This window comes from Oncorhynchus clarkii, chromosome 28 (assembly GCF_045791955.1).
Source record: "Oncorhynchus clarkii lewisi isolate Uvic-CL-2024 chromosome 28, UVic_Ocla_1.0, whole genome shotgun sequence".
Taxonomy (NCBI): Eukaryota; Metazoa; Chordata; class Actinopteri; order Salmoniformes; family Salmonidae; genus Oncorhynchus; species Oncorhynchus clarkii.
In genome coordinates this window covers 43,486,576-43,510,223 of record NC_092174.1, presented here as the reverse complement: position 1 = coordinate 43,510,223, position 23,648 = coordinate 43,486,576, and the positions used below count along the sequence as shown (strand labels likewise).

The following is a 23,648-nucleotide window of genomic DNA, read 5'->3' as shown; positions in this document are numbered from 1 at the left end:
AGTAGTCTACTATAGGGAATAGGGTGCATACTCTAGTAGTCTACTATAGGGAATAGGGTGCATACTCTAGTAGTCTACTATAGGGTGCATACTCTAGTAGTCCACTATAGGGAATAGGGTGCATACTCTAGTAGTCTACTATAGGGTGCACACTCTAGTAGTCTACTATAGGGAATAGGGTGCATACTCTAGTAGTCTACTATAGGGAATAGGGTGCATACTCTAGTAGTCTACTATAGGGAATAGGGTACATACTCTAGTAGTCCACTATAGGGAATAGGGTGCATACTCTAGTAGTCTACTATAGGGAATAGGGTGCATACTCTAGTAGTCTGCTATAGGGAATAGGGTGCATACTCTAGTAGTCTATTATAGGGAATAGGGTGCATACTCTAGTAGTCTACTATAGGGAATAGGGTGCATACTCTAGTAGTCTATTATAGGGAATAGGGTGCATACTCTAGTAGTCTATTATAGGGAATAGGGTGCATACTCTAGTAGTCTGCTATAGGGAATAGGGTGCATACTCTAGTAGTCTACTATAGGGAATAGGGTGCATACTCTAGTAGTCTACTATAGGGAATAGGGTGCATACTCTAGTAGTCTATTATAGGGAATAGGGTGCATACTCTAGTAGTCTATTATAGGGAATAGGGTGCATACTCTAGTAGTCTACTATAGGGAATAGGGTGCATACTCTAGTAGTCTGCTATAGGGAATAGGGTGCATACTCTAGTAGTCTATTATAGGGAATAGGGTGCATACTCTAGTAGTCTATTATAGGGAATAGGGTGCATACTCTAGTAGTCTACTATAGGGAATAGGGTACATACTCTAGTAGTCTGCTATAGGGAATAGGGTGCATACTCTAGTAGTCTGCTATAGGGAATAGGGTGCATACTCTAGTAGTCTACTATAGGGAATAGGGGTACTCATAGTCTACAATAGGGAATAGTCTAGTCTACTATAGGGTGGTAGTCTACTATAGGGAATAGGGTACATACTCTAGTAGTCTGCTATAGGGAATAGGGTGCATACTCTAGTAGTCTCTTATAGGGAATAGGGTGCATACTCTAGTAGTCTGCTATAGGGAATAGGGTGCATACTCTAGTAGTCTACTATAGGGAATAGGGTGCATACTCTAGTAGTCTACAATAGGGAATAGGGTGCATATTCTAGTAGTCTACTATAGGGTGCATATTCTAGTAGTCTACTATAGGGTGCATACTCTAGTAGTCTACTATAGGGAATAGGGTGCATACTCTAGTAGTCCACTATAGGGAATGGGGTGTATACTCTAGTAGTCCACTATAGGGAATAGGGTGTATACTCTAGTAGTCCACTATAGGGAATCGGGTTGATACTCTACTAGTCCACTATAGGGTACATACTCTAGTAGTCCACTATAGGGAATAGGTTGCATACTCTAGTAGTCTACTATAGGGAATAGGGTACATACTCTAGTAGATTACTATAGGGAATAGGGTGCATACTCTAGTAGTCCACTATAGGGAATAGGGTACATACTCTAGTAGTCCACTATAGGGAATAGGGTGCATACTCTAGTAGTCCACTATAGGGAATAGGGTACGTACTCTAGTAGACTACTATAGGGAATAGGGTGCGTACTCTTGTAGTTCACTATAGGGAATAGGGTACATACTCTAGTAGTCCACTTTAGGGAATAGGGTGCGTACTCTAGTAGTCCACTATAGGGAATAGGGTGCATACTCTAGTAGTCCACTATAGGGAATAGGGTGCATACTCTAGTAGTCCACTATAGGGAATAGGGTGCATACTCTAGTAGTCCACTATAGGGAATAGGGTGCATACTCTAGTAGTCCACTTTTGGGAATAGGGTGCATATTTTAGTAGTCCACTTTTGGGAATAGGGTGCATATTTTAGTAGTCCACTATAGGGAATAGGGTGCATACTCTAGTAGTCCACTATAGGGAATAGGGTGCATACTCTAGTAGTCCACTATAGGGAATAGGGTGCATACTCTAGTAGTCCACTATAGGGAATAGGGTACATACTCTAGTAGACTACTATAGGGAATAGGGTGCGTACTCTTGTAGTTCACTATAGTGAATAGGGTACAGACTCTAGTAGTCCACTTTAGGGAATAGGGTGCGTACTCTAGTAGTCCACTATAGGGAATCGGGTGCATACTCTAGTAGTCCACTATAGGGAATAGGGTGCATACTCTAGTAGTCCACTATAGGGAATAGGGTGCATACTCTAGTAGTCCACTTTAGGGAATAGGGTGCATATTTTAGTAGTCCACTATAGGGAATAGGGTGCATACTCTAGTAGTCCACTATAGGGAATAGGGTGCCATTTGGGCTCTGTTCTCATTGTTTTGGTTTCTGTTTCTTCTGTCCCACCTCCTGTCTTCTATTCTTCCTGTGTTAATATCTATCTACTCCCTTCTGGTCTTCCTGTGTTAATATCTACAGTGCCTTGCGAAAGTATTCGGCCCCCTTGAACTTTGCGACCTTTTGCCACATTTCAGGCTTCAAACATAAAGATATAAAACTGTATTTTTTTTGTGAAGAATCAACAACAAGTGGGACACAATCATGAAGTGGAACGACATTTATTGGATATTTCAAACTTTTTTAACAAATCAAAAACTGAAAAATAGGGCGTGCAAAATTATTCAGCCCCTTTACTTTCAGTGCAGCAAACTCTCTCCAGAAGTTCAGTGAGGATCTCTGAATGATCCAATGTTGACCTAAATGACTAATGATGATAAATACAATCCACCTGTGTGTAATCAAGTCTCCGTATAAATGCACCTGCACTGTGAGTGTCTCAGAGGTCCGTTAAAAGCGCAGAGAGCATCATGAAGAACAAGGAACACACCAGGCAGGTCCGAGATACTGTTGTGAAGAAGTTTAAAGCCGGATTTGGATACAAAAAGATTTCCCAAGCTTTAAACATCCCAAGGAGCACTGTGCAAGCGATAATATTGAAATGGCAGGAGTATCAGACCACTGCAAATCTACCAAGACCTGGCCGTCCCTCTAAACTTTCAGCTCATACAAGGAGAAGACTGATCAGAGATGCAGCCAAGAGGCCCATGATCACTCTGGATGAACTGCAGAGATCTACAGCTGAGGTGGGAGACTCTGTCCATAGGACAACAATCAGTCGTATATTGCACAAATCTGGCCTTGGGAATAGGGTGCATACTCTAGTAGTCTACTATAGGGAATAGGGTGCATACTCTAGTAGTCTACTATAGGGAATAGGGTGCATACTCTAGTAGTCTACTATAGGGAATAGGGTGCATACTCTAGTAGTCCACTATAGGGAATAGGGTGCATACTCTAGTAGTCTACTATAGGGAATAGGGTGCATACTCTAGTAGTCTACTATAGGGAATAGGGTGTATACTCTAGTAGTCTACTATAGGGAATAGGGTGCATACTCTAGTAGTCTACTATAGGGTGCATACTCTAGTAGTCTACTATAGGGAATAGGGTGCATACTCTAGTAGTCTATTATAGGGAATAGGGTGCATACTCTAGTAGTCTATTATAGGGAATAGGGTGCATACTCTAGTAGTCTACTATAGGGAATAGGGTGCATACTCTAGTAGTCTACTATAGGGAATAGGGTGCATACTCTAGTAGTCTGCTATAGGGAATAGGGTGCATACTCTAGTAGTCTATTATAGGGAATAGGGTACATACTCTAGTAGTCTGCTATAGGGAATAGTGTGCATACTCTAGTAGTCTACTATAGGGAATAGGGTGCATACTCTAGTAGTCTGCTATAGGGAATAGGGTGCATACTCTAGTAGTCTACTATAGGGAATAGGGTGCATACTCTAGTAGCCTACAATAGGGAATAGGGTGCATATTCTAGTAGTCTACTATAGGGTGCATACTCTAGTAGTCTACTATAGGGAATAGGGTGCATACTCTAGTAGTCCACTATAGGGAATGGGGTGTATACTCTAGTAGTCCACTATAGGGAATAGGTTGTATACTCTAGTAGTCCACTATAGGGAATAGGGTGCATACTCTAGTAGTCCACTATAGGGAATGGGGTGTATACTCTAGTAGTCTATTATAGGGAATAGGGTGCATACTCTAGTAGTCTACTATAGGGTGCATACTCTAGTAGTCTACTATAGGGTACATACTCTAGTAGTCTACTATAGGGTGCATACTCTAGTAGTCTACTATAGGGTGCATACTCTAGTAGTCTACTATAGGGTGCATACTCTAGTAGTCTACTATAGGGTACATACTCTAGTAGTCTACTATAGGGTGCATGCTCTAGTAGTCTACTATAGGGTGCATACTCTAGTAGTCTACTATAGGGTGCATACTCTAGTAGTCTACTATAGGGTACATACTCTAGTAGTCTACTATAGGGTGCATACTCTAGTAGTCTACTATAGGGTGCATACTCTAGTAGTCTACTATAGGGTGCATACTCTAGTAGTCTACTATAGGGTGCATACTCTAGTAGTCTGCTATAGGGTGCATACTCTAGTAGTCTGCTATAGGGTGCATACTCTAGTAGTCTGCTATAGGGTGCATACTCTAGTAGTCTGCTATAGGGTGCATACTCTAGTAGTCTGCTATAGGGTGCATACTCTAGTAGTCTGCTATAGGGTGCATACTCTAGTAGTCTGCTATAGGGTGCATACTCTAGTAGTCTGCTATAGGGTGCATACTCTAGTAGTCTGCTATAGGGTGCATACTCTAGTAGTCTGCTATAGGGTGCATACTCTAGTAGTCCGCTATAGGGTGCATACTCTAGTAGTCCACTATAGGGAATAGGGTGCATACTCTAGTAGTCTACTATAGGGAATAGGGTGCATACTCTAGTAGTCTACTATAGGGAATAGGGTGCATACTCTAGTAGTCTACTATAGGGAATAGGGTGCATACTCTAGTAGTCTACTATAGGGTGCATACTCTAGTAGTCTACTATAGGGTGCATACTCTAGTAGTCCACTATAGGGAATAGGGTGCATACTCTAGTAGTCTACTATAGGGAATAGGGTGCATACTCTAGTAGTCTACTATAGGGAATAGGGTGCATACTCTAGTAGTCTACTATAGGGAATAGGGTGCATACTCTAGTAGTCTACTATAGGGTGCATACTCTAGTAGTCCACTATAGGGAATAGGGTGCATACTCTAGTAGTCTACTATAGGGTGCACACTCTAGTAGTCTACTATAGGGAATAGGGTGCATACTCTAGTAGTCTATTATAGGGAATAGGGTGCATACTCTAGTAGTCTACTATAGGGAATAGGGTACATACTCTAGTAGTCCACTATAGGGAATAGGGTGCATACTCTAGTAGTCTACTATAGGGAATAGGGTGCATACTCTAGTAGTCTGCTATAGGGAATAGGGTGCATACTCTAGTAGTCTATTATAGGGAATAGGGTGCATACTCTAGTAGTCTACTATAGGGAATAGGGTGCATACTCTAGTAGTCTATTATAGGGAATAGGGTGCATACTCTAGTAGTCTATTATAGGGAATAGGGTGCATACTCTAGTAGTCTGCTATAGGGAATAGGGTGCATACTCTAGTTGTCTACTATAGGGAATAGGGTGCATACTCTAGTAGTCTACTATAGGGAATAGGGTGCATACTCCAGTAGTCTATTATAGGGAATAGGGTGCATACTCTAGTAGTCTATTATAGGGAATAGGGTGCATACTCTAGTAGTCTACTATAGGGAATAGGGTGCATACTCTAGTAGTCTGCTATAGGGAATAGGGTGCATACTCTAGTAGTCTATTATAGGGAATAGGGTGCATACTCTAGTAGTCTACTATAGGGAATAGGGTGCATACTCTAGTAGTCTATTATAGGGAATAGGGTGCATACTCTAGTAGTCTACTATAGGGAATAGGGTGCATACTCTAGTAGTCTATTATAGGGAATAGGGTGCATACTCTAGTAGTCTATTATAGGGAATAGGGTGCATACTCTAGTAGTCTATTATAGGGAATAGGGTGCATACTCTAGTAGTCTACTATAGGGAATAGGGTACATACTCTAGTAGTCTGCTATAGGGAATAGGGTGCATACTCTAGTAGTCTGCTATAGGGAATAGGGTGCATACTCTAGTTGTCTACTATAGGGAATAGGGTGCATACTCTAGTAGTCTACTATAGGGAATAGGGTGCATACTCCAGTAGTCTATTATAGGGAATAGGGTGCATACTCTAGTAGTCTATTATAGGGAATAGGGTGCATACTCTAGTAGTCTACTATAGGGAATAGGGTGCATACTCTAGTAGTCTGCTATAGGGAATAGGGTGCATACTCTAGTAGTCTATTATAGGGAATAGGGTGCATACTCTAGTAGTCTACTATAGGGAATAGGGTGCATACTCTAGTAGTCTATTATAGGGAATAGGGTGCATACTCTAGTAGTCTATTATAGGGAATAGGGTGCATACTCTAGTAGTCTATTATAGGGAATAGGGTGCATACTCTAGTAGTCTACTATAGGGAATAGGGTACATACTCTAGTAGTCTGCTATAGGGAATAGGGTGCATACTCTAGTAGTCTGCTATAGGGAATAGGGTGCATACTCTAGTAGTCTACTATAGGGAATAGGGTGCATACTCTAGTAGTCTACAATAGGGAATAGGGTGCATATTCTAGTAGTCTACTATAGGGTGCATACTCTAGTAGTCTACTATAGGGAATAGGGTACATACTCTAGTAGTCTGCTATAGGGAATAGGGTGCATACTCTAGTAGTCTCTTATAGGGAATAGGGTGCATACTCTAGTAGTCTGCTATAGGGAATAGGGTGCATACTCTAGTAGTCTACTATAGGGAATAGGGTGCATACTCTAGTAGTCTACAATAGGGAATAGGGTGCATATTCTAGTAGTCTACTATAGGGTGCATATTCTAGTAGTCTACTATAGGGTGCATACTCTAGTAGTCTACTATAGGGAATAGGGTGCATACTCTAGTAGTCCACTATAGGGAATGGGGTGTATACTCTAGTAGTCCACTATAGGGAATAGGGTGTATACTCTAGTAGTCCACTATAGGGAATCGGGTTGATACTCTACTAGTCCACTATAGGGTACATACTCTAGTAGTCCACTATAGGGAATAGGTTGCATACTCTAGTAGTCTACTATAGGGAATAGGGTACATACTCTAGTAGATTACTATAGGGAATAGGGTGCATACTCTAGTAGTCCACTATAGGGAATAGGGTACATACTCTAGTAGTCCACTATAGGGAATAGGGTGCATACTCTAGTAGTCCACTATAGGGAATAGGGTACGTACTCTAGTAGACTACTATAGGGAATAGGGTGCGTACTCTTGTAGTTCACTATAGGGAATAGGGTACATACTCTAGTAGTCCACTTTAGGGAATAGGGTGCGTACTCTAGTAGTCCACTATAGGGAATAGGGTGCATACTCTAGTAGTCCACTATAGGGAATAGGGTGCATACTCTAGTAGTCCACTATAGGGAATAGGGTGCATACTCTAGTAGTCCACTATAGGGAATAGGGTGCATACTCTAGTAGTCCACTTTTGGGAATAGGGTGCATATTTTAGTAGTCCACTTTTGGGAATAGGGTGCATATTTTAGTAGTCCACTATAGGGAATAGGGTGCATACTCTAGTAGTCCACTATAGGGAATAGGGTGCATACTCTAGTAGTCCACTATAGGGAATAGGGTACATACTCTAGTAGTCCACTATAGGGAATAGGGTGCATACTCTAGTAGTCCACTATAGGGAATAGGGTACATACTCTAGTAGACTACTATAGGGAATAGGGTGCGTACTCTTGTAGTTCACTATAGTGAATAGGGTACAGACTCTAGTAGTCCACTTTAGGGAATAGGGTGCGTACTCTAGTAGTCCACTATAGGGAATCGGGTGCATACTCTAGTAGTCCACTATAGGGAATAGGGTGCATACTCTAGTAGTCCACTATAGGGAATAGGGTGCATACTCTAGTAGTCCACTTTAGGGAATAGGGTGCATATTTTAGTAGTCCACTATAGGGAATAGGGTGCATACTCTAGTAGTCCACTATAGGGAATAGGGTGCCATTTGGGCTCTGTTCTCATTGTTTTGGTTTCTGTTTCTTCTGTCCCACCTTCTGTCTTCTATTCTTCCTGTGTTAATATCTATCTACTCCCTTCTGGTCTTCCTGTGTTAATATCTACAGTGCCTTGCGAAAGTATTCGGCCCCCTTGAACTTTGCGACCTTTTGCCACATTTCAGGCTTCAAACATAAAGATATAAAACTGTATTTTTTTTGTGAAGAATCAACAACAAGTGGGACACAATCATGAAGTGGAACGACATTTATTGGATATTTCAAACTTTTTTAACAAATCAAAAACTGAAAAATTGGGCGTGCAAAATTATTCAGCCCCTTTACTTTCAGTGCAGCAAACTCTCTCCAGAAGTTCAGTGAGGATCTCTGAATGATCCAATGTTGACCTAAATGACTAATGATGATAAATACAATCCACCTGTGTGTAATCAAGTCTCCGTATAAATGCACCTGCACTGTGAGTGTCTCAGAGGTCCGTTAAAAGCGCAGAGAGCATCATGAAGAACAAGGAACACACCAGGCAGGTCCGAGATACTGTTGTGAAGAAGTTTAAAGCCGGATTTGGATACAAAAAGATTTCCCAAGCTTTAAACATCCCAAGGAGCACTGTGCAAGCGATAATATTGAAATGGCAGGAGTATCAGACCACTGCAAATCTACCAAGACCTGGCCGTCCCTCTAAACTTTCAGCTCATACAAGGAGAAGACTGATCAGAGATGCAGCCAAGAGGCCCATGATCACTCTGGATGAACTGCAGAGATCTACAGCTGAGGTGGGAGACTCTGTCCATAGGACAACAATCAGTCGTATATTGCACAAATCTGGCCTTTATGGAAGAGTGGCAAGAAGAAAGCCATTTCTTAAAGATATCCATAAAAAGTGTTGTTTAAAGTTTGCCACTAGCCACCTGGGAGAGACACCAAACATGTGGAAGAAGGTGCTCTGGTCAGATGAAACCAAAATTGAACTTTTTGGCAACAATGCAAAACGTTATGTTTGGCGTAAAAGCAACACAACTCATCACCCTGAACACACCATCCCCACTGTCAAACATGGTGTTGGCAGCATCATGGTTTGGGCCTGCTTTTCTTCAGCAGGGACAGGGAAGATGGTTAAAATTGATGGGAAGATGGATGGAGCCAAATACAGGACCATTCTGGAAGAAAACCTGATGGAGTCTGCAAAAGACCTGAGACTGGGACGGAGATTTGTCTTCCAACAAGACAATGATCCAAAACATAAAGCAAAATCTACAATGGAATGGTTCAAAAATAAACATATCCAGGTGTTAGAATGGCCAAGTCAAAGTCCAGACCTGAATCCAATCGAGAATCTGTGGAAAGACCTGAAAACTGCTGTTCACAAATGCTCTCCATCCAACCTCACTGAGCTCGAGCTGCTTTGCAAGGAGGAATGGGAAAAAAATTCAGTCTCTCGATGTGCAAAACTGATAGAGACATACCCCAAGCGACTTACAGCTGTAATCGCAGCAAAAGGTGGCGCTACAAAGTATTAACTTAAGGGGACTGAATAATTTTGCACGCCCAATTTTTCAGTTTTTGATTTGTTAAAAAAGTTTGAAATATCCAATAAATGTCGTTGCACTTCATGATTGTGTCCCACTTGTTGTTGATTCTTCACAAGAAAATACAGTTTTATATCTTTATGTTTGAAGCCTGAAATGTGGCAAAAGGTCGCAAAGTTCAAGGGGGCCGAATACTTTCGCACGGCACTGTATCTACTCCCTTCTGTTCTTCCTGCGTTAATATCTATCTACTCCCTTCTGTTCTTCCTGTGTTAATATCTATCTACTCCCTTCTGTTCTTCCTGTGTTAATATCTATCTACTGTCTTCTGTTCTTCCTGCGTTAATATCTATCTACTGTCTTCTGTTCTTCCTGCGCTAATATCTATCTACTCCCTTCTGGTCTTCCTGCGTTAATATCTATCTACTCCCTCCTCTTGTCCATCTCTTTGATCCGATCTCTGTCTGGGCAAGTGTCAACTGTCTGTGTGGTAACTGAGCGTTTCTCATTTTCAAAGTTTCCTACCCTTCAGTAGTGGGATCTCCCTGTCCTACGGAGACTACCAACCATGTCAGTAAGCAGCTGCATTAAATCACTAAGATGTGCTAGTCTAGCCTGGGTACCAGTCTGTTTGTGCCATCATATCACTCCTTTTCGTGCCAAAGGTTTGATAGCATGATTGCACTAACAGGCTAGTTAGTGGTAGCTTCAGAGCTTCCTGCTTCCATCTCTGTACAGTGTCTTCTTTGACCTTTTGATGTCTGACCCCTGACCTGTAGTAGTAACCTTTTTGACCCTGTGTGTGTCCAGTATGCTGACCCTGTGGCGGATCTTCTGGACCAATGGGGTGTGTTCCGAGCCCGTCTGTTCCGGGAGTCATGTGTGTTTCACCGGGGGAACTATGTTAAGGACCTAAGCAGGCTGGGTAGAGAGCTCAGCAACGTCATCATACTGGACAACTCTCCTGCCTCCTACATCTTCCACCCCGAGAACGCTGTGAGTTCGCTAGTTACGCCTGTGTGCAGACAACTCTCCTGCCACTGGCCTAGTGATCTTCCTTTGGAGCTACTGACTCCGCCAGGTTTTATTCCAGCCCTGCTCTAACACACGCGATTATTCTAATCAGCTGCTGATCTAGACGTTGATCACTTGAATCAGGTGTGTTTAGTGCAGGGCCGGAACCAAAAGCCATTACACACAGTAGACCCAACTGAACCAGCATGTGCTGTCTGTCTCCTCAGGTGCCGGTCCAGTCGTGGTTTGATGATCTGAGCGACACAGAGCTACAGGACCTGCTGCCCTTCTTCGAGGGCCTGAGCAGAGAGGAAGAGGTGTATGGTGTGTTGCAGAACCTCCGGGGCAGGTAGCACCAGGGTAACCCCACCTTTCTCTCTCTCTCTCTTTCTCTTTCTTTCTTTCTCTCTCTCTCTCTCTTTCTCTCTCTTTCTCACTCTGCCTCTTTAACGACACACCATCGCTCAGGCTTAGACAGATTTCCCGTCCTCTGGCCCCTAGAGGCAACCTGGAGTCACACTGTGGATTGTAGTGTGTAACCCAACACCAGACACCCCAAACAGTACACCTCTCTCCGCTATGGTATCCTCTCCTAGAGGCTGGGGGCTCACTGTAGTCAGAGTGGAGAATACTCCAACTCCCATGGAGCACAGTGGCGGAACCAGGAAGCTCGACTGTGACATCATCGGTTAGAAGATTTGTATGGAGCGGCAGAATGCGTTTTTGATTTGAGGGAATGGACGCAAAGGAAGAAACTCTAGTCTTGTGTTGTGACACCGACTAACAGGCAGAGTTGTTACTTTTAACCAAAAATCTATATTTTGTGTGGAAATGTTTTTGTTTTGTTGTTGTTGTGAAGATAACCGATAAATTCAGTCTGAGTATTAGGTCCTTGTATTGTTGCTATGCATCAGGCAGTGTCTGGTAGTTTGAAAGGACTGTGATTTACTGTTTTCCTTTTCTTACCGAACGAAGTGCCTTGTTTGAATGTGGTCATGAGGAGATATTTTGTACATGGCATATTTTCAGAATACTTCTTCAGTCTTTTTATTGAATTCTGTCTATACTTTAAAATGGAGACCGCTATGATTCTTTATAACAAACCACTTGTTATTTTAGGAGGTTGTCCTACCTTGTAACACGTTATATTCTCTTCTTTTTGACACCATATAAGCGTTTTATTTTCTCTTTATCTTGCTGTCTTCACTATACCTTAGAATAGTGTATTATGGTTCATTTGTTTTAAGAAGCAAAGGAATATGTAACTTTCTACATAGCAATTAGGCTGAATTTTGGGAAAAACATCCTGAACCATAGTTGAATTTGTGCCAACATTTTTCAATGTATTTCTTTTATTCGTTTTTGCCAAAACGTGATTTCAATTGTTAAAATCTAAGTAGGGGTTTAGCTCAGTCTATTTTAAGGAGTTTTGCCAGTTAACGAATGCCATTCAGTTATGTTTTGAAGTGAATGAATCCTACTTTGTTAGCAATCCAGTTAATTATTTTAGTCTGCTAGTTTTTAACTTTATCATTTTATTTCTACACATGGATATAAGTCTAGCAACAAACAAAAAATATCCTTCGGGAGGCGGTAACCCATACAAATCCCCCCCCAGTGGTACACTGTTGCCATGGTATCCCTCTCATTGTTTCCAGTGATCTGGAGTGCGTCCCAAATGGCACCCTACAGTGCCTTGCGAAAGTATTCGGCCCCCTTGAACTTTGCAACCTTTTGCCACATTTCAGGCTTCAAACATAAAGATATAAAACTGTATTTTTTTGTGAAGAATCAACAACAAGTGGGACACAATCATGAAGTGGAACGACATTTATTGGATATTTCAAACTTTTTTAACAAATCAAAAACTGAAAAATTGGGCGTGCAAAATTATTCAGCCCCTTTACTTTCAGTGCAGCAAACTCTCTCTCCAGAAGTTCAGTGAGGATCTCTGAATGATCTAATGTTGACCTAAATGACTAATGATGATAAATACAATCCACCTGTGTGTAATCAAGTCTCCGTATAAATGCACCTGCACTGTGAGTGTCTCAGAGGTCCGTTAAAAGCGCAGAGAGCATCATGAAGAACAAGGAACACACCAGGCAGGTCTGAGATACTGTTGTGAAGAAGTTTAAAGCCGGATTTGGATACAAAAAGATTTCCCAAGCTTTAAACATCCCAAGGAGCACTGTGCAAGCGATAATATTGAAATGGCAGGAGTATCAGACCACTGCAAATCTACCAAGACCTGGCCGTCCCTCTAAACTTTCAGCTCATACAAGGAGAAGACTGATCAGAGATGCAGCCAAGAGGCCCATGATCACTCTGGATGAACTGCAGAGATCTACAGCTGAGGTGGGAGACTCTGTCCATAGGACAACAATCAGTCGTATATTGCACAAATCTTATATCAAAGTCCAGACCTGAATCCAATCGAGAATCTGTGGAAAGAACTGAAAACTGCTGTTCACAAATGCTCTCCATCTAACCTCACTGAGCTCGAGCTGTTTTGCAAGGAGGAATGGGAAAAAATTTCAGTCTCTCGATGTGCAAAACTGATAGAGACATACCCCAAGCGACTTACAGCTGTAATCACAGCAAAAGGTGGCGCTACAAAGTATTAACTTAAGGGGGCTGAATAATTTTGCACGCCCAATTTTTCAGTTTTTGATTTGTTAAAAAAGTTTGAAATATCCAATAAATGTCGTTCCACTTCATGATTGTGTCCCACTTGTTGTTGATTCTTCACAAAAAAAATACAGTTTTATATCTTTGTTTGAAGCCTGAAATGTGGCAAAAGGTCGCAAAGTTCAAGAGGGCCGAATACCTTCGCAAGGCACTGTATTCCCTATTTAGTGCACTACTGTTGACCATGGACCATGGTCCAAAGTAGTGCACTACATTGGAGTTAGGGTGTAGTTTGGGATGCAGTCCTGATGTTGTACAGTATTCTAATGGGTAGAGTGCCATGTTTCTCCTCACCGCAGTGCCTGACTTGAGTCCTGAGGACACACACGGAAACAGTACTGTAACCATGGGCAATAACTTTCAGGAGACTCAACCTGGGTCAGTGTTAGGACAGAGTCCCCCCCCCCCCCCCCCATACCATGTGACTTGATCAGGAAAAACTCTGGCCCTGTTGTTATTGGCTATTACTAGGGCCTGTTGTTATTGGCTATTACTAGGGCCGGTTGTATTGATTTATTTTAGCACGTTACAAAATACAATACAAATTCAACAATTTACAAATACATTTTCAAGAAAAAAACGATCACATTCCTCAGCAAGGTGGTCCCCATTCAACATGTTGAACTGCCGAGAGGCCCCAGAACATCCTGTTGTAGAGAACTCTGTAGGTTGTTCCATACATGGACATCCTGTTGTAGAGAACTCTGTAGGTTGTTCCATACATGGACATCCTGTTGTAGAGAACTCTGTAGGTTGTTCCATACATGGACATCCTGTTGTAGAGAACTCTGTAGGTTGTTCCATACATGGAATGCAAAGAAACTAAAAGCTGATTGATTTGACTCTCTGATCTGATTAGGTTAGGGAAAACTCCTGTCTCTCCCATCTCATTGTGTAGGAGTCTGAACAGTGAATGCAGGTTCTGTTGTAACACTCTGAGCACTGCGAAAGGACCGCAGGATACCTCGGCATGGTACTAATGCCTTAAAGCAATTCTCCGTCATGAATCCCAAGGTATCTAGTCTAGCTATAACATCATAGACCAGGAAGAAACACAATGTCCTGACCAATGGGTAAAAGCAGCAGGTGATCACCTGCTGGGTGTCGACGAGCGGTGCGATTCGTTCGAGAAATGGAACAGAAAATGATGATCTGTTCAGAGGCAATAGGACGGTCACCCGCTGCTTTTAATGGTTGGCACAGTGTGTTTAGACCTTAAGGTTTTCGCTACTAGTGATTTTGGTAGGCAGGCTACTGTTGGTAGCTCCTATGGGGTCTTGGTGTACCATATTGTCAACCTGTGGTTGTTGACATGGACATTTTAATAATAATGTTTGTGTATTCTTGCTGATGATATGGGTGTCATGCTTTCAATATGTTACTTGTTTGTAATGCAATGAATGCCCTTTAGTGTAATAGAAAGTGTTACTGGGTTTCACTCTCTCTCTCTCTCTCTCTCTCTCTCTCTCTGAAACTGTTGTTCATATCATTGTGATATTTTTCTAGTTACCTTTGTCAGTATTTGGTTTTGAAAAAGTTTCCCATTTTACCAATTTTTATCCAGCTGGTGTTTTTAATTTGTCTTCTCTCAGCACGGTAACGTCTCTCTCTCTCTCTGTGATGACTAACATCTCTAGCACACTTTGAGAAAACTGGTGTTGGTGACGACATCTATTGAATTACGTTTTCAATCAGAACTCTTTTACCTCACATTACAGTACCAGTCAAAAGTTTGGACACAGCTAATCATTCAAGGGTTTTTCTTTATTTGTACTATTTTCTACATTGCAGAATAATAGTGACGACATCAAAACTATGAAATAACCCATATGGAATCATGTAGTAACCAAAAAAGTGTTAAACAAATCAAAATATATTTTATATTTGAGATTCTTCAAAGTAGCCACCCTTTGCCTTGATGACGGCTTTGCACACTCTTGGCATTCTCTCAACCAGCTTTTCATTCACTCATCCCAAACCATCTCAATTGGGTTGAGGTCGGGTGATTGTGGAGGCCAGGCCATCTGATACAGCACTCCATCACTCTCCTTCTTGGTCAAATGGGGTCATTGTCCTGTTGAAAAACAAATGATAAGCGCAAACCAGATGGGATGGCGTTTCCCTGCAGAGTGCTGTGGTAGCCATGCTGTTTAAGTGTGCCTTTTGAATTCTAAATAAATCACTGACAGTGTCACCCCCACAGCATCACACCTCCTCCTCCATGCTTCACGGTGGGAACCACACATGCAGAGATCATCCGTTCAACTTCTCTGCGTCTCACAAAGACCACAGCGGTTGGAACCAAAAATCTCACATTCTTGGGCTGCAATTTCTGAGACTGATAACTCTCTAATGAACTTATCCTCTGCAACAGAGGTAACTCTGTGTCTTCCTTTCCTGTGGCGGTCCTCATAAGAGCCTGTTTCATTATAGTGCGACTGCACTTTAAGAAAATGTCAAAGTTCTTGAAATTTTCCGGATTTACTGACCTTCATGTCTTCAAGTAATGATGGACTATCGTTTCTCTTTGCATATTTGAGCTGTTCTTGCCATAATATGGACTTTGGTGTTTTACCAAATAGGGCTATCTTCTGTATATCACCCCTACCTTCTCACAACACAACTGTATCAAACGCATTAAGAAGGAAAGAAATTCCACAAATTAACTTTTAACAAGGCACACCTGTTAATTGAAATGCATTCCAGGTGACTACCTCATGAAGCTGGTTGAGAGAATGCCAAGAGTGTGCAAATCTGTTATCAAGGCAAAGGGTGGATACTTTGAAGAATCTCAAATATAAAATATATTTTGATTTAACACTTTTTTGATTACTATATGATTCCATATGTGTTATTTCATAGTTTTGACGTCTTCGCTATTATTCTACAATGTAGAAAATCATAATTTTTTTAAATAAAGAAAACCCTTTGAATGATTAGTTACTGTACATGAAGACTAGGTGTATGTATGATGTGTCAGACGCTGCATTCAGTCACACACGATCACACACCTCCTTGTTTAACACAGTCTTCTACCAGTCTCCGATTTCAACTCACAGGGAAGTTCAGTTGGTATTCTTTGTCAGATTATTTGTGTTACTTTCTCTTCTAATTGGTGTACTTTTGAGTGTCCATGTTTTTGTTTTCACCCTGTACTCTCCACACTATCAACATTTCTTTGCCGTCTGTCAATTGTAATAAAATGTTAATTGCAACCCATACCTTCATACCGCATATTTATTTCATGCCCTACCAACCCATACCGTTCCCTACCAACCCATACCGTTCCTTACCAACCCATTCCGGCCCCTACCAACCCATACCGTTCCCTACCGACCCATACCGGCCCCTAACGACACATACCGTTCCCTACCAACCCATACCTTCATACCGCATATTTATTTCATGCCCTACCAACCCATACCGTTCCCTACCGGCCCCTAACGACACATACCGGCCCCTACCAACCCCTGCCAGCCCATACCGACCCATACTAGCCCTTACCAGCAACCAACCTATACCTTCAGGCATGACTTGTGATATTGATTTGTCAGTTGTGATTAATATATTGCTAAGCAGTTTAAAGCTAAGGTAAGGCTAGACGAGACATTGTTTGATTGAAGCAAAAGGGTCGTCAGAGAAGACTGAGGTGATCTGGGCCTGTATTTAGTGTTGAGTACTAGTGCTGATCTAGGATCAGGTCCCCATTCTTGTTGATTATTGATTTTAAAAGGTTAAACTGATTCTAGATCAGCACTCCTCCTGTGAGACTGAATTACAGGCCCTGTTGTGACTCCATCTGAGTCTCTCAAACCCCAGCAGGTCAGAGAGGGACATTGCTGTACATTGTTTTTATTTATTTATTACATTAATTATGATTTTGGAGCATATTTTTTTCCTCGTCACAATAAAGCACCTTTTTAAGAAAATAAGAAGTCGTGGGGTTTTTTTTGCACTTTTTTTTTCTCAATTGATTGATAAGCAAGTTGGCAAGTTGAATCGGTTTTCACTAAATGACGGACGATTTAAGTATAAGTACAAAAGATTATCAACACCTGCTCTTTGCATGACCGACTATCCAGGTGAAAGCTATGACCCCTTATTGATGTCACTTGTTAAATCCACTTCAATCAGTGTAGACCACAGGAGGTTGGTGGCACCTTAATTGGGGAGGACAAGCTTGTGGTAATGGCTGGAATGGTATCAAGTACTTGAAAGACGATGTTTCCATGTGTTTGATGCCATTCCATTACAGCCATTACTATGAGCCGTCCTCTCCTCAGCAGCCTCCACTGGCGAAGATGAAGAGGAGGAGACGGTGTAAGAAGGATTTTTAAGCCTTGAGAAATGGGTTGTGTTGTGTTTGTGATTGGGCAAGACAAAATATTGAAGTACCTTTTTGAACAGGGTAGTAGATGCCAGGCACACCAGTTTGTCAAGAACTGCAACGCTGCTGAGTTTCCTGTGTGGATCAAGAATGGTCCACCACCCAATGGACATCGAGCCACATTGACAGAACTGGGAAGCATTGGAATCAACATTTAAAAAAAAATCTTTATTCAACTAGGCAAGTCAGTTAAGAACAAATTCTCATTTTCAATGACGGCCTAGGAACAGTGGGTTAACTGCCTGTTCAGGGGCAGAACGACAGATTGGTACCTTGTCAGCTCGGGGATTTGAACTTGCAACCTTCCAGTTATTAGCCCAACGCTCTAACCACTAGGCTACCCTGCCGCCCCCAACATGTGCCACCATCCCCGTGGAACGCTTTGGACACCTAAGAGTTCATGACCCAACTAATTGATGGGGAGGCAACTCAATATTAGGAAGAATCTTAAGGGCAGAGTGGGGAGTTGAGGGACTGCACGGTTACACAGTACCAGCTTGATGTGTTTTTGCCGACTAGAGTCAGTGGTACCCAACTCTACATTGTCTAATACTTACGTGACCCATGGAACACAGTAAGTAATATAATATTTCATGAGTGCATTTCCCCACACTCGATGCTCATAATTAGTACAGATATTTGGTAGTAACGGTTGAATAAAAAAACATTTGATTAACTGTGAATTACTGACACCAACTGATAGCACAAACAATTCATTTGTTTTCTTAATTTATCAGAGATTGCATTTTCCCAGGACAAATTAAACATGTACATATTATACTTGGTTGATATCACATACAGTGCATTTAGAAACTATTCAGACCCCTTGACCTTTTTCCACATTTTGTTAAGTTACAGCCTTATTCTAAAAGGGATACCATTTTTTTTTGTTCTCATCAGTCTACACAATACCCCATAATGACAAAGCAAAAACAGGGTTTTAGATGTTTTTGCAAGTTTGTTACAAATAAAAAAAACTGATCACGTTTACATAAGTATTCAGACCCTTGACTCAGTACTTTCTTGAAGTACCTTTTGGCAGTGATTACAGCCTCGAGTCTTCTTGTGTAGGGCGCTACAAGCTTGGCACACATGTATTTGGGTAGTTTCTCCTGTTATTCTCTGCAGATCCTCAAGCTCTATCAGGTCTCTCCAGAGATGTTCGATCGGGTTTAAGTCCGAGCTCTGGCTGGGCCCCTCAAGGACATTGAGACTTGTCCCGAAGCCACTCCTGCATTGTCTTGGCTGTGTGCTCAGAGTCATTGTCCTGTTGGAAGGTGAACCTTTGCCTCAGTCTAAAGGTCCTGAGCGCTCTAAAGCAGGATTTCATCAAGGATCCCTCTGTACTTTGCTCGGTTCATCTTTCCCTCGATCCTGCCTAGTCTCCCTGTCCCTGCCGCTGAAAAACATCCCTACAGCATCATGCTGCCACCACCAGGCTTCACCGTAGGGATGGTGCCAGGTTTCCTCCAGACGTGACAAAGAGTTCAATCTTGGTTTCATCAGACGAGATAATCTTGTTTCTCATGGTCTGCGAGTCTTTAGGTGCCTTTTGGCAAACTCCAAGTGGGCTGTCATGTGCTTTTTACTGAGAAGTGGCTTCCGTCTGGCCACTCTACTATAAAATCCTGATTGGTGTAGTGCTGCAGAGATGGTCTGGAAGGCTCTCCCATATCCACAGAGAAACTCTGGAGCTCTGTCATGGTGACCATTGGGTTCTTGGTAACCTCCCTGACCAAGGCCCTTCTCCCCTATTGCTCAGTTTGGCTGGGGGGCCAGCTCCAGGAAGAGTTTTGGTGGTTCCAATCTTCTTCAATTTAAGAATTGGGCTCCCGAGTGGCGCGGCGGTCTAATGCACTGCATCTAAGTGCAAGAGGCATCACTACAGTCCATGGTTTGAATCCAGGCTGTATCACATCCGGCTATGATTAGGAATCCCATAGGGCAGCGCACAATTGGCCCAGCGTCGTCCGGGTTTGGCCGGGGTAGGCCGTCATTGTAAATATGGGGCGGCAGGTAGCCTAGTGTTTGGAGCGTTGGGGCAGTAACCGAAAGGTTGCGAGATCAAATCTCTGAGCTGACAAGGTAAAAAAAAAAATCTGTCGTCCCCCCCCCCCCCCCCCCGAACAAGGCAGTTATCTCACTGTTCCTAGGCTGTCATTGTAAATAAGAATTTGTTCGTAACTGACTTGCCTAGTTAAATAAAGTTTACATTTAAAAAAAGAATGATGTAGGCCACTGTGTTCTTGGGGACATTCAATGTTGCAGACATTTTTTTGTTACCTTTCCCCAGATCTGACACAATCCTGTCTCAGAGCTCTAGGGACAATTCCATCGACCTCATGGCTTGGTTTTTGCTCTGACATGCACTGTCAACTCTGGGACCTTTTCATATAGACAGGTCTGTGCCTTTTCAAATCATGTCCAATCAATTGAATTTTCCACAGGTGGACTCCAATCAAGTTGTAGAAACATCTCAAGGATGATCAATGGAAACAAGATGCACCTGAGCTCAATGTCTAGTCTCATAGCAAAGGGTCTGAATACTTATGTAAATAAGGTAATTCTTTTTTTTTTTTTACCAAATTAGCAAACATTTCTAAACCTGCTTTCATTATGGGGTATTGTGATGTCATTATGGGGTATTGTGATGTCATTATGGGGTATTGTGTGTAGATTGATGAGGGAAAACATTTCTTTAATTCATTTTAGAATAAGTCTGTAGCGTAACAAAATGTGGCAAAAGTCAAGGGGTCTGAATACTTTCCGAATGCTCTGTATACAACGTGGATATTGATTCATAACAATAAAAGCTGAAACATCTAAGTGCTTCTTTGTAAAAAAAAATAATATTGTCTGTTTGTTGGCTTCAAATACTGTTCATTCAATGAATTATCTTAAAATTATCATTTAAATACCTTGATTTAAATAAACTGATTATACAACATGGTGGACATCAAAAAAATTAAAAAATACAACGATCCAAAATAAAGTGTTTTAACAATATATACAGAGTATACAAAAACAATGGTTTGTATAATCCCTGTGATGTGATAGTTTGATAAACTTGTTCATTTGTCACAATTCCTCAAAATACTAGTACAAAAAACTCAAATGGAGTTCTACTGTTACAGATAATCTTCTTGCCTATTCGATAAGCTAATTATAATTCTTTTTCAAAAATCCAGAGGAGGATGTCTTCTGGGCCCAGACCGACCCCTAGCCCCGTCTCCCTCGGGCCCAGTCCCAAACCAACACCTGGCCCCGCCTTCCTCGGGCCCAATCCCAAACCAACCCCTAGCCCCTCCTCCCTAGGACACTTACACATATTCAATCATTTCAGATCCACTCTAATGCCCTAGGGTGTAGTGGTATAGGGCTGAAGGTCTGTTTGGGACAGGACGATAGTCACAGTGGTGATTATGGCACATTCGGACAGGGATTGTTTTAGGCATCCATGATCATGATGTGTACGAACAGTCCTGCTGAGGGAAGGGGGTCTCCTTCCTTGTTGAGTAGCGGCACATGTCTGTATCCTAAACGGAGAGAAGGTTCTCAGTCAATGAACAGTCAGTGTGTATACAGTACCAGTCAAAAGTTTGGACACCTAGTCATTCAAGGGTTTTTCCTTTATTTTTTACTATTTTCTACATTGTAGAATAATAGTGAAGATGTCAAAACTATGAAATAACACATATGGAATCATGTAGTATCCAAAAAAATGTTAAACAAATATTCATATATTTTATATTTGAGATTCTTCAAAGTATGCACCCTTTGCCTTGATGACAGATTTGCACACTCTTGGCATTCTCTCAACCAGCTTCATGAGGTAGTCACCTGGAATGCATTTCAATGAACAGTTGTGCCTTGTTAAAAGTTCCTTTGTGGAATTTCTTTCCTTCTTAATGTGTTTGAGCCAATCCGTTGTGTTGTGACAAGGAAGAGCTGGTATACAGAAGATAGCCCTATTTGGTAAAAGATCAAATCCATATTATGGCAAGAACAGCTCAAATAAGCAAAGAGAAAATACAGTCCATCATTAGTTTAAGACATGAAGGTCAGTTAATCCAGAAAATTTCAAGAACTTTGAAAGTTTATTCAAGTGCAGTCGCAAAAACCATCAAGCGCTATGATGAAATTGGCTCTCATGAGGACCGCCACAGGAAAGGAAGACCCAGAGTTACCTCTGCTGCAGAGGATAAGTTCATTAGAGTTAACTGTCTCTCATGAGGACCGCCACAGGAAAGGAAGACACAGAGTTACCTCTGCTGCAGAGGATACATTTATTAGAGTTAACTGCACTTCAGGTTGCAGCCAAAATAAATGCTTCACAGAGTTCAAGTAACAGACACATCTCAACATCAACTGTTCAGAGGAGACTGTGTGAATCAGGCCTTCATGGTCGAATTGCTGCAAAGAAACCACTACTAAAGGACACCAATGAGAAGAAGAGACTTGCTTGGACATTACACTGGTGGAAATCTGTCCTTTTGTCTGATGAGTCCAAATTTGAGATTTTTGGTCCCAACCGCCATGTCTTTGTTTGACGCAGAGTAGGTGAACAGATGATCTTTGCAAGTGTAGATCCCACCGTGAAGCATGGAGGAGGAGGTGTGATGGTGTGGGGGAACTTTGCTGTTGACACTGTCTGTGATTTATTTAGAATTCAAGGCACACTTAACCAGCATGTCTACCACATCATTCTGCAGCGATACGCCATCCCATCTGGTTTGCACTTAGTGGGACTATCATTTGTTTTTCAACAGGACAATGACCCAAAACACACCTCCAGGCTGTGTAAGGGCTATTTGACCAAGAAGGAGAGTGATGGAATGCTGCATTTTTTATTTAACCTTTATTTAATTAGGCAAGTCAGTTAAGAACACATTTATATTTACAATGACGGCCTACCCCGGCCAAACCATAACCCGGACAATGCTGGGCCAATTGTGCGCCGCCTGCATCAGTTGACCGGCCTCCACAATCACCCAACCTAAACCCAATTAAGATGGTTTGGGATGAGTTGGACCGCAGAATGAAGGAAAAGCAGCCAACAAGTGCTCAGCATATGTGGGAACTCCTTCAAGACTGTTGGAAAAGCATTCCTCATGAAGCTGGTTGAGATAATTCCAAGAGTGTGCTTGAAATGGGTGGCTACTTTGAAGAATATATTTTGATTTGTTTAACACTTTTTGGGTTACTACATGATTTCATATGTGTTATTTCATAGTTGTGATGTATTCACTATTATTGTACAATGTAGAAAATGGTGTGTCCAAGCTTTTGACTGGTACTGTAGTTAAAGAGCGAAACAAAGCTTTACAGTCTTGTCATGATGACAGAGACTCTGTTCTCTGTGTCAGAGAGGAGACAATACTTCCCTATCATCTAGTCACACTGACAGGAAAAGCATAGTATGGGCTTTCAGTGTTAGTAGATTAAGAATCGTTTCTATCAAAATAAAGAACCAATGGTTGAGTTTGGACTTTGGAACTTTGGAACGATGACTCTTGCCAGTGTATTAAAACACTGAAGGTACTGTAAGGATCTATTACCAACTCACCCATCTCATCTGGCAAAGGGTATAGCTACTAACTAATCTGTAAACATGTGAATGGCAGGGTATAGCTATTAACTAATCTGTAAACATGTGAATGGCAGGGTATGACTACTAACTAATCTGTAAACATGTGAATGGCAGGGTATGGCTACTAACTAATCTGTAAACTAGTGGATGGCAGGGTCTGAGTACTAACTAATCTGTAAACTAGTGGATGGCAGGGTCTGAGTACTAACTAATCTGTAAACTAGTGGATGGCAGGGTCTGAGAACTAACTAATCTGTAAACTAGTGGATGGCAGGGTCTGAGTACTAACTAATCTGTAAACTAGTGGATGGCAGGGTCTGAGTACTAACTAATCTGTAAACTA

General features: G+C 41.8%; 2 protein-coding genes across 7 annotated transcripts in view; one reads left to right on the top strand and one right to left on the bottom strand.

Annotated features, from left to right (window-relative positions):
* The window catches only part of LOC139387510 (CTD small phosphatase-like protein), a 69,371-nt gene extending 52,824 nt beyond the window's left edge, over positions 1-16,547 (top strand). Inside the window, exons 7-9 of one of the 4 annotated variants that reach the window (XR_011629179.1) lie at positions 10,434-10,619; positions 10,865-14,038; positions 14,123-16,547. Coding sequence is in view for 2 of the 4 variants with exons in the window: in XM_071133774.1 (XP_070989875.1) it covers positions 10,434-10,619; positions 10,865-10,990 (312 nt within the window). In the remaining 2 variants the exon portion in view is untranslated. Of the gene's footprint in view, positions 1-10,433; positions 10,620-10,864; positions 14,039-14,122 lie in introns of those variants that run through there. The other 3 variants (XR_011629180.1, XM_071133774.1, XM_071133775.1) reach the window with 3 other exon arrangements.
* Positions 16,548-18,415: 1,868 nt separating this feature from the next.
* Positions 18,416-23,648, bottom strand: part of LOC139387509 (1-phosphatidylinositol 4,5-bisphosphate phosphodiesterase delta-1-like) — a 52,228-nt gene continuing 46,995 nt past the window's right edge. For all 3 annotated transcript variants that reach the window (XM_071133773.1, XM_071133772.1, XM_071133771.1), the window contains exon 16: positions 18,416-21,251. In XM_071133773.1, coding sequence (XP_070989874.1) covers positions 21,163-21,251 — 89 coding nt within the window. In that variant the 3' untranslated portion in view covers positions 18,416-21,162. The remainder of the gene's footprint in view (positions 21,252-23,648) is intronic.